The following is a 15,502-nucleotide window of genomic DNA, read 5'->3' as shown; positions in this document are numbered from 1 at the left end:
TTAGGTCTTGCTCACACAACTGCTCATCACAACCATATTCCAGCATCGCAGAATAATACAACATGCATATTGTACCTTGATCAAGTATTTTTCCCATCTGTCTGCTGTGACAGACTTCCCAATCTTTCTCATCAGTTTCAAGTGAAGCTCCACCAATTCTTTTGGTACTGCAATATTGAGACAGAGAGAAAGAAAAATACAAAAAGAAGTCATTAAGTCTGGTGCAAATATTCTTCAATGCTAAACACTGATAACACTGAAACACTGTGACAAATTAAGACATTTTAATAAAACAGAGCCTTCAAGCCTGCTGAAGAGCTGCCATGTGACTGAGAAATGGAGAAAGGTTAATTTAATTATGAGTCCTTTTGCTTAGATTTACATTTAGGATAATCATCACCCTTCAATTCAAGGATATAGAAGTCAGTGATAAACCTGTGGAAATTCTGGCAGTGTTAAAACCACAACTGTACAGGAACTACTCCAGTCAAACACCTACAAAAACAATACTGCAAGCATCACACCTGCAGCTGCCTCCAGAAACCCCAAAGACATATTCTGCACCATGCCTGGAATATCACTGGATCCAAACTATTTTTTCACCAGGTGCATGGTATGGAAGTAACGTTCCTGAAACTCTGTATTCACAGACATAGCTTTGCTATACACTTACTCTTGTACTGGAGGGACAGAGGTACAAGATATGGCGCTTGAGGAACGGTTGCCAGAAGTGCTGCGGAGTACAGCTGCACAACTGCTGACACAAAATCAAAGTTTTCCAACCAAATTTATGTATTTCTTAGTGTACACTCCTCAGAAACAATTTAAGCAGCTTGTCTCAGCTCACAGCTGTGATTTATAAATCAATTTGGCACCACCAAGTGGCAAATTTGCAGAACATTTATTTTATAAGTTAATGAGTATCATAACTTCTAAAAAGTATGTAATTGATAATTATTAATGCAACTCTGAATGCCCAGTGACATTAGCTTTCTCATCTGTAATTTGTTGAGGAAAATGTCAAAAATTAACTTGTCAAGTATTTTTGTTTCTCTACTCTGCATACAATTTTATGTTCTAAAAGCATTTTCAGCACTCCAAGCACATACACATTGAAAGCTTTAAACCCCCAAAATTTTTATTCTCACAATTTATGATTTTTCTGCTTATTTGACACAGGAAAAACAACTCAGACATCAAATATCTTTGTTCTAAACTAGATATCATTGAGATGGTTGCTCTTGTACTCATTTTTACATTACTTGTGTGAAAATTTTCAATGCCTAATTTGAATTCACCCAACATTTGTCTTTCCATCAAGTGCCTCGATTTTCAGGTGGATACACTGAGTTGCTAAAAAATCAGTTTGACAAAAATGCTTGTATTGTTTCAGAAATAAAGAAATTTTATATGCAAACTCCTTTGATAAATAAGTAAATATAAAAAGTACCAGCCTGGTACCCTCAAAGAAACCTCTTTTCAGTGTAGATAATTCATAAGCAACAACTTGTTGGCTGCCTTGCCTGACTTGTTCTCTTTCATTCCATTTGCATATAATATTTCCATTACATACTGAAGACACCTAGTACCTCTCCTTGCTTTTCCTGAAAACTGATGATTTTCATGATTTTGGACTAACACCTATTTTAAAAAGAAAAAGATCAAAAGTCTTAACCCCAATAAGTGCCAAGAAGCTGGCACTAACAAAATTAAGCACAAAACACTTTATACACATGAGCAATTCTATCCATTCTATTCCATCTATGTTAAGTCATACAACTAAACCTCTGCTTGTGTTTTTGTGACACAGAACTGAGCCAGAGTATTCAAAATCTTGCTAAATCAGAGCTTTTGTTAAGCATCCTTTTTTGTTTGTTTTTAATCAGACCTCTTTTTATGGGTACATACTGATAGGAATCCTAGTTTAAAGAAGCACAAGTGATTTGTTTCAAATAATCAAATTCCCAGTCGACAAAAAAAAAAACCTGCTAGAGCTTTACTGTTGACAAAAATTTTAAAAATTGGACTAATAGCGTACTCTTGGGTCAGCACATCCTGAGTTGTGTCAGTATCTACAGAAACTTCACTTTTCTCAGTTTCAGCATTTCAGCTCTTGTATTTCCAGGATCTGCAGGATGTATCAATGTGATTACTTTTACAGACTTCACAAAACACTTCACGTCCATTCTCCGTTTACTACCCTTTCAAGATGCTTTTCATGTATTACACAATATTAATGACTGGATTTCTAGGCTGGCTTTTTGCCTCTTCCCTTCACTGAGAGGAATCCCACAGTAACCTCCTGGTGTAATGAAGGAGGCAGGAGGTTTGGAGAAGAAACTGATGTCTAGTTTGCTCTCTAGGGAGTGTGTGGAGTGCAGCCTGATCAGCCATGTGCCCCAACAACCACAGGAGCAGAAGCCTACAGGACTGAGAAACAAACTCTGTATTAAATCCAAAGTAACTGTAAATAAGGATTACAGTATGTACACCTGACTTACCAAAAAACACCAGCTAAGGGAGATAGCCTAGGAAGGCTAAAGAGTGGTGGCAAATCTCTCCCAGAGCACTTAGCGGGCAGGGAGTAAAGCTGCACTAGTAAACACAACTTCAGTCCTCTCAGAAATGCATTGAACCTGCATAACTATAAATTAACTTACTTTTGCTCAGACTACAGAGAATTCCTTAAAAGCGTTCATTGAATTGAGACATCAGTACGGATCATTTTTACAACACTGTTCTATCCTACGTGTAAGAGAAAGAACATAACACCAAAGAGAATGGACATAACATAACTATTTTGGGTTGTTTCAGCAATTAACAACTGTAGACTACTATCTCCTTTGCAAAATTTCATCTCCATTCATGTGAGACGTGCATCACTCATTTCAGGAACTTGTATAAGAATGTTCTGCATTTTTAAAAATTTCACATAAGGGAAGGAACAATGCACAGCGTCCTTCTTGTGTAATTGCCATTGTGTGTGAGGTTTTGGTCAAAAAAGCTTGATGGAACATATCAAAAAGAACCCTCTAAATCTGAATTATTTTCTCCAACTTTTATGAAACTTTGATCTCTCTGGAGAGCAATAAGGAGTTCTCTAGAACATTCTCGGAATATGCTTACACAGTGGAGAAAACACCCAGGACTGTGAACAGGGCTAATAGCATTTGCGCAGCACTTATATAAAATAACTGTTTCAAAGAATTGGCTATAATTAAAGCATGGTGCATTCTGCTGGATATTCAAAAATACATACTTTGCATGGGAAGAAGCCATAAGCCAGGAAGAATGAGTCACTATATACAATTATAAGACTTCTGGTGGAGTTCAGCCCATTTGTTAAGCCCTGTACCTTCCTGGAGGGCAGGTTGTCATACGGACCTTTGAACACTATTCTGTCTACTCCGGCATTTCAAGGAGCATCCTATACATACATCAGTGACATGTCTAATATTGGGAAAATCAGAATAATTGAAATGGAAGAGAAAGCATATAAATATGTGAAAACCCCATCATCTGGCTAGAAAAGCTGTAACTTCCAAACACCTACAACACCACAGATTAAAGACAACTTTGCATGTAACCATAACCCCATTTCACCCCTATTTATTTTCCCTGCCAAAATGAAAAGGCTTACAACTCACCTAAAAAAGCCTGAAACAGCGGATGAAAACAGAAAACATTACAAAGTCCTGAGTCCACATGGAGGATGGGGGAATCTGTTATTTTGAAAATTACTATAAACAAAAAATCCTTGGTATCAGAGCAGATCTGGAGTGCTGGACACAGACAGGAGGATCAGAATCATCATGTACACAGAGCACCTGATATTGATGAGGATTGCAAAGCCTATGCCTACTGTTCTCCTTCAGGGACCCAGTAAGGGAACACTGAACTCTTAGTGCTGGGGGGACCTGGGGTGAAAGGAACAAAAAATAAAACTCTGGGACGCAAAGGCCGCTGGCAGTTTTCATGCTTCATGAACACAAACAGGTCTTCCCAGTTACACTAGTAAACCATTTTCCATGCTAACTTGTTTTGGCAAGTGGAGGAAATAAAATGACTCATAAGACATATATGGCAAGTATTTCCATTAACCATTATGTTCTTTTCCATTCTTCTGCCTTGACCAAAATTACCTCTGCATGCCATGACTGCACTGTCAAGTAACACCCCACTGAGCAAGAGGACAGCTGAAATTGATGAGATCATTGATGATCTCCCACCTCCTTTCTGCTAAGGGATGGTAGCTCTCAGCAACCTGCACACAGCTGATGTGGATTAGCTACACTGCACAGAGTTTAATGGCAAACAGAAGATGGTTTCCACCCTGTTCAAACTGCTCTGCTGTCAGTACTAGAAGGAGCTGTCCTGGAAGCACAGGCAAAGGCAAGAGCATCTCCTCAGACATCAGGAAAGAGTCAGTACGTGGCCACTGTGGAACAGGCTGCGCAGAGAAGCTGTGAATGCCCTACCCATACAAGTGTTCAAGGACAGGTTGGATAGGGCTTGGGGGAGTGTGGTCTAGAGAGGGTGTCCCAGCCCACAGCATGGTGGCTGGAATGATCTTTAGGGTCCCTTCCAACCCAAACCATTCCATGGTAATTTTCCACTTAGCCCAACACACATTAACCATGCAGTTAATTCCCTTTACAGACAGATCCTTAGGCATAAATTTGCTTACAACCAGTCAGCTGCATCTTTTACAAAAGGCAGAAGAGTCCCCAACTGACAAGTGACCACATTTCCAGCATCTTTAATACTCTCCTTCATTTCTGTGTGAAGTCTGAAGTCCCACTAGCAGTCTGAGGCAGCAAACATCTTGTCTTCTAGACTAGTTTTAACCAAAGAGAAATCTCTCATCTGTTTCATTAAACAACTAGCAAACGCTGACTAAAAGAAAGGGAATAGTATCTCCCCTTTGGCACCACCATTGGTTTATAACAAATATTCTTCTTGAAGAACTATCTAATTTGTTTCTTAACTCAGTATAAGGGAAATGTGAGATTAATTTAGTTATTCATAGAAATTTATAGATCACAGAGAAAAATGGCAGCCTTGGTATGAACTTGGCATGATAAATAAATGGAAAGACAAAACCCCCTAGTTTGAAACCAGACAAGAAATTTCAGTAAACCTCTGATAAAAAAATGTGGCAATAAGGAGCTCCACACCTTCACACAGCAAGCTTGGCATAAAAATAATAAATTGGAATCATGTGACCTCATGTGAAAAAGAGCAGTTGTTCCTGTTTAAAGGACAATCTAAATATTTTCTGAGTCATTTGATGAGTATTATCCTACCAAACAGTGTCTAAAAAAAAAATAAAAAAAATAAAAAGACGCACAGGAAAGGGGATAAAATGAAACTGCTCTGCCTCCTGAGTGAATGAAAAGAGCAATTAAACATGCTGTAATTAAACCACAGATCAAAACAGAACGAACAAGTCACCAAGTAGCAGTTTTATATCCTGTTCCTAGAAAGATTGTTGGCAGGCATTACAAACAAACAAACCACGCTCACATTTAAATGACATTGTTATCCTAGGAAAGCACTTTGAAATCTGGATGCTCACCAGCTAGATCATTTTCACACAAATATCTGAGTACATTTATCTCTCTAATCTGTACAAATACGTATTAGAAGACTTTCCTCTTACCTGGACTATTCAGAGCACAGGTCACTCTAACATTAGCCAGCAAAGATTTTTATCCTGCTGGTAAACTCCCTCCTACACATTCCCATGAGAGGAACCCAGCACACCACCTCTTTCACTGCTGCTTGCAAATGAATCGTGACCAACATGGCAAGTGTTTTCAACTGGGACCAAAATGCCTTTTCTACCACCAGTTCTTTTGGTAAATTACATCCCCAACATAACAGACCTTGCTAGCAGAGTTGCATCCTGACTTCATTGCATCAGTCCAATCCAGCACTGCCAAGTCCCAGCACTAAACCACGTTCCCAAATGCTGCATCTACACATCTTTTAAGTAAATCCATGAACAGCGACTCCACCACTTCCCTGGGCAGCCTGCTCCAGTGCTTGACAAGCCTTTTCATGAAGAAATTTTCCTAATATCCAAACTAGACCTCCTGAGCACAACTTGAGGCCATTTATTCTTGCCCTATTGTTTGTTACTTGGGAGAAGAGACCAACACCTCCACCTGGCTACCACATCCTTTCAGGCAGTTGTAGAGTGATAAGGTCCCCCAAGTCTCTTCGTCTCCAGAATAAAAAATACCAGTTCTCTCAGCTGCTCCTCAGCAGACTTGTGCTTCAGACCCCTTACCAGCTCTGTTGCCCTTCCCTGGACACACTCCAGCACCTCAATGTCTTTTTTTGTACTGAGGGGCCCACAACTCCCCAACAAATCCAACAAAAGGATTCGGTGTATAGCTTCATCAGTGCAGGGGACAGTCATTGCCTGGGTGCCACCAGCCACACTACAGCTGATACAGGCCATGATGCCACTGAGCTTCTTGGCCACCTGGGCACACAGCTGGCTCATGTTCAGTGGCTATCAACCAACATGCCCCAGTCTTTTCCCAAGAAGCAGATTCACAAACACTCTTTCCTAAACCCACAGCACCACCTTGAGCACCCTTTTTTTCCATATCTTTTATTCTACAATCTTCTCTTGTCTAGCATTCAATCTGCTTCAATATGCTTTGCTTTCTAATGCCCACACTACCATAAGTCACCTTCTCACTGTATATGAAACTGAGATTAAAAAAATCACTGTCATTGTCATCGGCATAACTCTTGAAGCTGGAATTAAAGGCCATACAAAAGTAAACAAAATTGCTGAAGGGCTGTTCTTCAGCAGCCCTTTAGCAGATAGAAGATGATTTAATTTTTCACAGGCCCCATATTTCATTCTCTGGCTATTAAGTGTCTAGAAATGTTAGGGACTTTTTAAGCTAATATTTTATAAGGAACAGCAAAAAGGATAACAAAAGCAGCACTGATGTTAGAATAAAGCATAAAATTTAGCAAGAAAAGCATGCTGTACTGTGAAATGAAAAAGAATAGGAGGTAGAAGAAAAAAGAATATTACTTTTAAAACAATGCAGGAAAAAATAACACAGAATCTATTTTAGAAACTGGAAATAGTCCAGGAAAGACAGCAAATGAAAGCCCAACTTACTGACTCAAAAAACATATTGAATAAAAAATGGGCTCCAGTCCACAAACTTAGGACATGTGAAGAGCAAGTAAGACAAATCAAGCTGTGGCAGCAATATGCAAACAAGCAGACTGCCCCTAAAAACAGGTACTGAATACATTTGAAATTGTCAGACTGCCATTGTTGGCAGTTAACTCACATGCAGGGACAACACTGTACATTTCTACCGTCTAAAGTCAAGTGCACTTGACTTGCTGATCTGTCATCTGGGAATATGCAAACCCTGACTGAAACTGATGGGACCACACCCCAAGAAAGCAAAGACATGGCAGTACAGGTATCCTTCATTCTAGCTGGTACAAACAGAACACTAAAATTACTCAAGGACCCTCCTGCCTGTTGATGCATCTCAGTCTCCAGTACAACCAAGACGATTAAACCATGAACAGAAAATCCTCTTCATTTCCTTCCTTAGCCCTGAACTGTGTAATTAGAATTCTCAAGGTTCAATGACAAAGGTGAAAAGTTATTGTAAAGATTACACTTTAGGAGAGGATTCTAGAGTGCTTCAAAGCTCCTCAGTGCTAGTATGCAACTCCATGGCTTCTGGATATACTGGGGTAAGATCACTTCAGAGAAATTTCAGTAGTTAGCTTTTTCTTCCACTGCAAGAAGCAAGCAGAGATGAGCTGCAGTAGTTGGCATCAACATGCCCAGTTCAGGCACTAGGAGCCAGCCTTTGGAGCATGATGAAGAATACACCTGCCCACTCTGCTTGTGTTAGGCACAAAGGTGTCTGATAGAAGGCACAAGTGGAGTTAAGAACCGTAACAAAAAGAACAAGCAGGTTGATCCAACTCTGCAATAAGAAATGCTAAAAAGGCACATACTCAGAAGCGCAAGCCCTCTCCAGAAATGTCAGTAGCAAAAGGAGGATTTACATCCAGATGTCAGTCTGGACAGAGGCACTTGCTGGCTACTACAATCATGGAGATTCACTCTTGTAGAAAGGGTGTAAGCAAAAGAGGTTGAGATGGCAATGTTCACCATGCTCACCTTTTGATCTAACACTAGGAAGTTGCACAGCCATTCAAGCAGTAAAATTTAATTCAGTGTCCTCATTTACTCTCGGACCAAAATTACAACACCCTCTCCTAAGAGGGTGGCCCAGAAAGAAGGTAAACAATTAGAAGAGAAATGCAAAATTCAAAGGACCAAGGAAAGAAGTAGAGAAAGTATAATTCCTGTGCAAAGGAGCCTGAGCTTTCGTGTCTTCACCCAACTCCTGGAATTTTTTAGATATTTTGCCATTAAGAAGTAGGAAAGGGCAGCAGCATAGCAGTAGGAGTCATCTAAGCAAATGTAGATATTGACACCTGAGCTAATTCCATATAATCCATTTACAACCCATATAGAGAAACACACTTTCAGAAAGAGTCAACTCATCCTGAAGTAAAACATCTGAGCTCTGCTAAATACATTTGGAGAGATTAATTTTGTTAGAGAGTGTCTGGCAACTTTTTCCAGAAAAACCACCTCTTTCAGTGGGGGAGGTCTTAAAGATACAGGAGTATTATAAGGTACTGGAGGTGGGTACATCTCATTCTTAAACCCTTCCCTAAGCTCTTACGCTCCCCGTTACACATAGAATTACCACTGCAGATCTGACTTGAGCTCCTACAATTTATCTGTGCACAAACACTTCCAGCAGACAAAATCACATCTAAGCATGGCAGCACTTAACTTCAGATGAAAGCTTATATCCTGCTATGTTAAACTAAAGCATCCTCAGTTCAGTGAAATAAGTGAAGTGTTTAGTACACATGAGCATAGAGCTGTACACATCAGTAGTTAAGAAGCTGACAGCTTTATTTAGCTTTATTCATTTAATGAACATAACAAGCTGCTTTTAACACTTTCTGTTAGAGGATAAGTTGAATCAAAGGCCTTTTTCACCCCATTATATGAAAATAAGTAAATGCATTTTAATCCCTTACTTTGTTTTGTTTCTAGAAACACCCCTCTGGTGTCAATTTTGCCACATTTCTCAGGTACTGTCCAAGTGTGAATATTAACAGCATTAACAGGGGGAGGATGTTGATTATACTACAAAATCACTTTCTCCCACATCTCTCACTTGAATAAAAAGGCAGTATTAAAAAACTCAAGTTGAATAAAAACCACCTTTCTAAAGCAAGTTTCATTACCAAGAATGGTATATATGAGGAATTATAATTCCTCAATCTTCTCTTCAAATGGAAAAACCCAACCAACCAAAAAGAAACAACCCCAAGCCTGACAACACCAAAGAGCCCCAGATATTTATCCTCTTCCACACATCACATGAGATCTACTACAAAGACATTTCTATCCTTTCTCAGATTTAATTTTTAAAACAGCACGGTTTTTTCTCCAGTCACTGGTGACCCAACCTGTATTTCAAATAAAACTCATTTATACTCAGGGATTCACCATTTTATCTTTCATTTACTAACAATTTTACTGAACCATAGCAACAGGCAAGTATTTCTTTGTAGTTTCTCAGTAGCTGTCAAATATTGCAGACACCTTTTTTTTTTTGCAAGCCTAGTCTTGCAAACCATAATCTTTTTCATATTTTTTATTTACTGGACCCTAAAGAAGTACAAAAATAAAACCACAGTGCAAATACACACATTTTATGCTTTTCAAAGCATCCAGCAGTGACAAACTGGCACAGAAACATTTGAGTACTACTCAATAAGCATTTGGTATTTGACAAGCAGCAGCATTATGTGAACATTAGGTTTTTTTAAGGATCAGGATAAGCAAACTTTGAAGGTGAAGCCAACGCAAGTCATTCTGCAATGCAGAACACACTCCCTGTCAACTGGAAATAAGTAACTTCATGCTTGTTCTGCTCTAAGGTAATATGAGTTCATTAATCTATCAGCAGTGCACGTGAAATTTTAAAATAGTTTATAAAAACATCAGATATCCAGAATGAGATGCATCATATCTCAGACTTGGGCAAAACAATCATAACAGAGCAATACTTCCAGCAGCTGACAAAGATTTCTGCGAAAGGTAGCAGTCATACAGCTGGATGAAAGTTATTCTACAGATGAATTTATGATTCCAAACAAAGAATTCTACAACTTTAACCCAATTAGCACAGAATTTGAAGGTTCTTTTATATCATTTCAGTGCTCGTAGCAACTTTTTGTCCATTATGTCTTAAGAAACCCAGGAAGCATGTGAGAATAGAAAGTTAAGAAGCAGAATTGTCCAAGACAGTTATCTGACAAAGTGTTTGTAGTACATAAAAACACAGTGTGGTTTTTCACCAACTCCCTTAAGTCTAGATCTAAAATGAAGAATGATTTAGACTTAAAGCAAACCATATCCTCTTGAGAATTGGTAACCAAATCATGCACTAAGTGAAGATTCACAGAAGTTTCATTCCTTGAAATGCCCAGCTCTTAGGTATGAATTTCTAAGAGCAAACTCATGTTTTGACCTGTCAACACTATAAAGATATCTACCCCCATTAAAATAATGCTTTTAATTGCAAGAAATGGTTGTAACTTTGGGGCTGTTGCAGCTTCCCAGGGGAACCAAGACTGTTACCTTCAGGGTCAACATTATCTCCTTTCTGTCCAGGCAACCTCAAAGCCTCAGACCCCTTCGCCAGACTGGCAGCACTGCTGCCTCCCTGCCACTCAGTAACTCAGGCTCAGCTGCCATCAGCCACCTCTTACACAACTTTTAATGTGAGCTAGAAAGTAAAACAAGGGTAACAGCCTGAAGGGACACTGAAATTGTTGCTATCATTTCCACAACGCCTGCCATCACTGAGTCCTCATGTCTGAGATACAAACCCTCCAACCTACACAACCAGAGACACATGCTATCTGGATCTGGGAAGAACCTGGCGGCTTGGGCTGCAGACAGATGGAAAGTGTCACAAAGTAACCCAAACACACAACAGTATCTGAAAGCATAATACTTCTGCCATCAAATCTTCCTTCCCTTCCCATACAAGACAAAACAGAAAGGAAGGTCAACACACTGAGCAGTAAAAACAGCTGAGAGTGCACGGCGTTTGGAAAAGAAAACGATGAGCCATGGTGTGTATCACTCAATGTGCCAGTGACCACCAGCTGCTGTCTCAGAACATGCGTAAAGAAAATCTACAGCACATGTAACAAAATTACCTGTTCCTAGGTTAGCTTTAAATCACCTTTCCACAGAGCCTGGCTTAACATAAAAACAAGAAACTTCATGTTCTTAGTTTTATTTTAAAATATTTTCACTACAACTCAGTGTTCATCAGTTTCTAAATATTTTTGGGTTCTGGACTCAATAATAATTTGCAGCAATCAGCTGCAATTACAGAACATGTGAAAGGCATCTAAATCTCAATTATTTTTTAGTATCATTCAATGCACCATTTTTCTGGTCTTACACTATAAAAGGAATGCAAAACTCTAGGAGTCTTGCTTTGAATACTTTTAAAAATGCCCTCTGAAGTCAACAGTATAAGCTGTCATGCAGTCCTCCTTCCTCTACATTCTGCATTATCTTCCAAGGTGGAGCTGCCACAGCTGAGCAATCAAACAAGCAAACAAGTGAATGACAAAACAAGAGGCAGATACGCATACTCAAAATAATATATCTCCCAAGTTTCAGCATGATTCTCAGCCCACTCCTCATGCTATCTGTTACTTTGTTAATTTTAAAACTCCATGTCCAAGTTAATAGGATGCTTTCCTGACTTATCACCATACTACCTAGAGTATTTTGTTGAGCTAACAGCTAATTTTAAATACTCTGGGATGTATTTGTTATAAACATTTTCCTTTATGATGCGATGCATGCTTACAACTCTCCATTTCCAGTTTTGCTGCCCATTGGCAATATTATTTTATCAACAGCACTGCTTCCCCTTAGGCTGAATTAGCCATCTTACACCTTGATCTTTTTAAAAACAACTCATGCCCTTCTAGCTCCTTAGCAAATGAGATTAATTGTCCATGCTATAAAACAAAATTACAGAAATTAGGAATTCTACTTTATTTATACTACAGTGACCAATACAAAATAAACTATTGTTCTAACCAACTTCCTGTTATTTAATCAGTTTAAGGTTTATCATGGTGCTTTCCCTCTGAACTGATGGCCACTCTGGATGCTGGCTCACGTTCAGTGGTTGACTTGGCTTGAGAGATGCACTCCCTCATGTTCTGCCAGCTTTCTGCCAGGTAGGGTTGTCAGAGCTGGACAGAAAGCAAAGGCCTTCCTTGGCCTTAAAATCAACAGCAAGAACACAGACCACTGGTAACACCAGTTTGCATTAACATGCTAGGCTGTAGACTGCACAGGCCAAAAACATTCTCCATGCCTCACCTGATTCCCCCTGCCACAAAGAATAACGTCAAAGAAAGGGCTGGGCATGAGAGTTACTATCTGGGTCATGCCACGTAAGGTTGCTCTGGAACGCCAAGTCAACCACCTTAATCAGTGACCTCCTTAAAAATACTGCATCTGTATGTAAGCATATGTCAAACATGAGCCATGTATCTTTGCTTTGGAGGAACTATCCATGCTTTCAAAAGAAAACAGCAGTGTATTTGTCTCTGGAGAATACCTAATACAACTATTAGAACTATGAATTTACAATTTCATGAAGTTCATCAAAACGGGAAGTAAAAAGCTCCTTGCTTTTGATTTCCTCAATCTTTGCTGAAGTGTTTAAAACATGGTAGTCACTCTGATTTCCATTTCTTTACTCAAATACACACCTGTATTTTTTTTTTACCAGCTGTACTTCTAAACTTTTTCAGAATGCCAAGTTAATACCTAATCCAGGCAATTCAGCATGCTTCCACATTATTAACCATGTTCCACATAATTTCCTAATACATCAGTTTCACCATATTTCATCATTTTTACCAGAAAGGCCAAAGATACCAAAAGACATCAAGAGAACCAAGATATCAAAAATTAGCCTAATTAACACCTTATGCAATATGGTTATTTAAGTTCTCAGTAACATACTTATTTTAATCATTGCATTGTGGCTGATGATTTTAGCCATCCATGTCTCCTAGATTTTTCTTCCTTTTATGTAACACATTTTTCTGTCCACATGTTCTGGAAATTCCCCTTGAACATTTTAGTTTCCTTGCTTCTACTGCTAGCTATGAATACGTTCTCCTCCTGGACTTCAGAGGGGTTAGATTTCCACCTTTCAAACTATTTCTACTCAGCATACAAACCGGCCCTTAGGCTTATCCTCACCATCCTACTCCCATTTGTCCAACCTGTATTCAGAGACATCTACTAGCTTTGTGAGCATGCTCTATCATCTAGGAGATAGTGCTTTTATTCCTTGACTTATGACTACTCCTTCTGGTCTCCCTTTATTAAGGTTAGGTCTTCCAAAAGCTTCCCTCTTGCCATACCAATTTTTCTTACCTGCTGCTAAACTTTCTTAACCTTGATACACAGTGCTAACATGTTATTTAGGAGGTCAGCTAATGCTGTCTGCTATAGATTTTGTCTAAACTTAAATATACATTTCAAGGGATAATTTTGCCACTTAAGGGAAGTGTCTTTTGCAAAGCAGGGCATTCACATCGTCACTATGCCAGCTTAAACTGGTTCCCTCTCAACTACCACCTCCAGGCAATACTGGGAGAGGGGTTAAGTTTTCCTTTTTGTTGTTGTTGCACCCCACCACACAGCTTGGATGCTTTATTGCAATATATTGTTGATAACTACAAGAACAACACACTGCAGGCTCTGGGATCAAACTAAAATTTCTGCACTTTATCATTCACTAATTAATACAGCTTTTGTGAACTATCACAGCTTGTTCTCAAGAGAAAACCTTTATAATCCTGGTAGTCATTAATACTAAAATGAAATAAATGTGCCCTGGCACTGGTGCTCCTAGATAGCTGTAGATAAGTTGGAAAATAGCCAGGGCAGTACCAGAGGGACACTGAGTAGAGTAGAAAATAAAGTGTTTACTTACACACAAATCTAATCAACCATTTTTATTCAGCATACTACTGGTTCAGGACAACTGTTAGGAGAAAAAAATTATATAGCTCTAGACAACCAAAAAAACAGGCAGAGCTTCATGCTGATAAGCACCATTTTCCTGGAAAAGAGGATTTTCAAGATTAGGATAGGTAAGGTATAATTTGCTTCATACCCATCCTTCAAATATCGACCAAGCCTGTGAGTTCAAAAGTATAAGCAGCATTTTTCACCAAAGTACTAAAAGACCTAAATGATCATAATGGAAAGAAACTGAATACTAAAAAAGAGCTGCTGAAACATAGGAATCTCGAAAATTAGGCCTCCTCTCACTTAGAGAAATTGTTTTCCCCAGACCACTAGACATCAACATGGTTAGAATATCTATAGAAGTTCTGAAAAATTCTCTGCTGCTTGAGCTTTAAGAGCTTTGTTTAGCTCTTGGGGAATATATGACACACTGACAAATGCTAGAGGCTACTAAGGAATACCTGTTAATGCTAAAATGTTTGTCTATTTTATAAATGAGCTGAAGCAAAGGAAAGTTCATTGATTTGGAGAAAAAATGGAAGAGGAGAAAGGGTAATGAAATAGGGTGGAAAGATCAGCTTACTGCTATGAACAGCCACGGACCTTGCTATTCCACAACTAGAACACTGTGCACTTACTGCACGGCTGGAGGAAATAAAAAAAATACACACACCTTTTACAAATTTTATTATTTCTCAATGGTTTAAACATTTTACTGAACTCAAGAAACATCAACAGCCAACCATTAAACTCTGCTGCACTGCTCTGCCCCATCATCAGTGCTGAAGAGCCTGCAGCACAGTGGGAGGGTGCTCCACAGCACCATAGCCCACACAGCCGGCCTGGCAGCTCCCCCACCATGGGATGGGTGATCCCTGCAGTGCACACTGCATTCCCAGGGAACACTGCCTGCGTAGGGAGATACTCCTTGAATGCAAGTTAAGCCCTCTCACCAGCCATACACCTGCTTTCCCTCCCAGAGGAGCACAACAGAGATTGTCCTAGGAGGATACCAGAGGAGACTTGTCCCAACTATGGCAGATAACACCAAGTCCTGAATACCTCCAACTCCCAGCTGTCATGAATGTGGAAGAACACAGCTGTACCAAGAAGCATTGTACGGCCCAGAGAGAGACCTTGATATTAAAATGGGCAGTTCCAAAAAACTGCAAGATAACTCACTTTGAGGCAGCAGTGAGCACATAGCCACAGCATTCTTTATCAGGTTATCTATTCATCATTTTCCCCATCATCTGCCCCTTCCTGACTCTTCGGTAGCTCCTGTCCTCTGCTTCACCCCACACACAGGAA

The 15,502-nt window shown here is 39.4% G+C and overlaps 1 protein-coding gene across 2 annotated transcripts in view; it reads right to left on the bottom strand.

Moving 5' to 3' along the window:
- Positions 1-15,502, bottom strand: part of RSF1 (remodeling and spacing factor 1) — a 66,901-nt gene that overhangs the window by 41,784 nt on the left and 9,615 nt on the right. For both annotated transcript variants that reach the window (XM_086882333.1, XM_086882334.1), the window contains exon 2: positions 76-167. In XM_086882333.1, the coding sequence (XP_086738459.1) occupies positions 76-167 (92 nt within the window). The remainder of the gene's footprint in view (positions 1-75; positions 168-15,502) is intronic.

This window comes from Cyanistes caeruleus, chromosome 3, assembly GCF_971803275.1.
Source record: "Cyanistes caeruleus chromosome 3, bCyaCae1.hap1.1, whole genome shotgun sequence".
In the NCBI taxonomy this organism is placed as follows: Eukaryota; Metazoa; Chordata; class Aves; order Passeriformes; family Paridae; genus Cyanistes; species Cyanistes caeruleus.
This window is presented reverse-complemented; position numbering and strand designations above follow the sequence as displayed.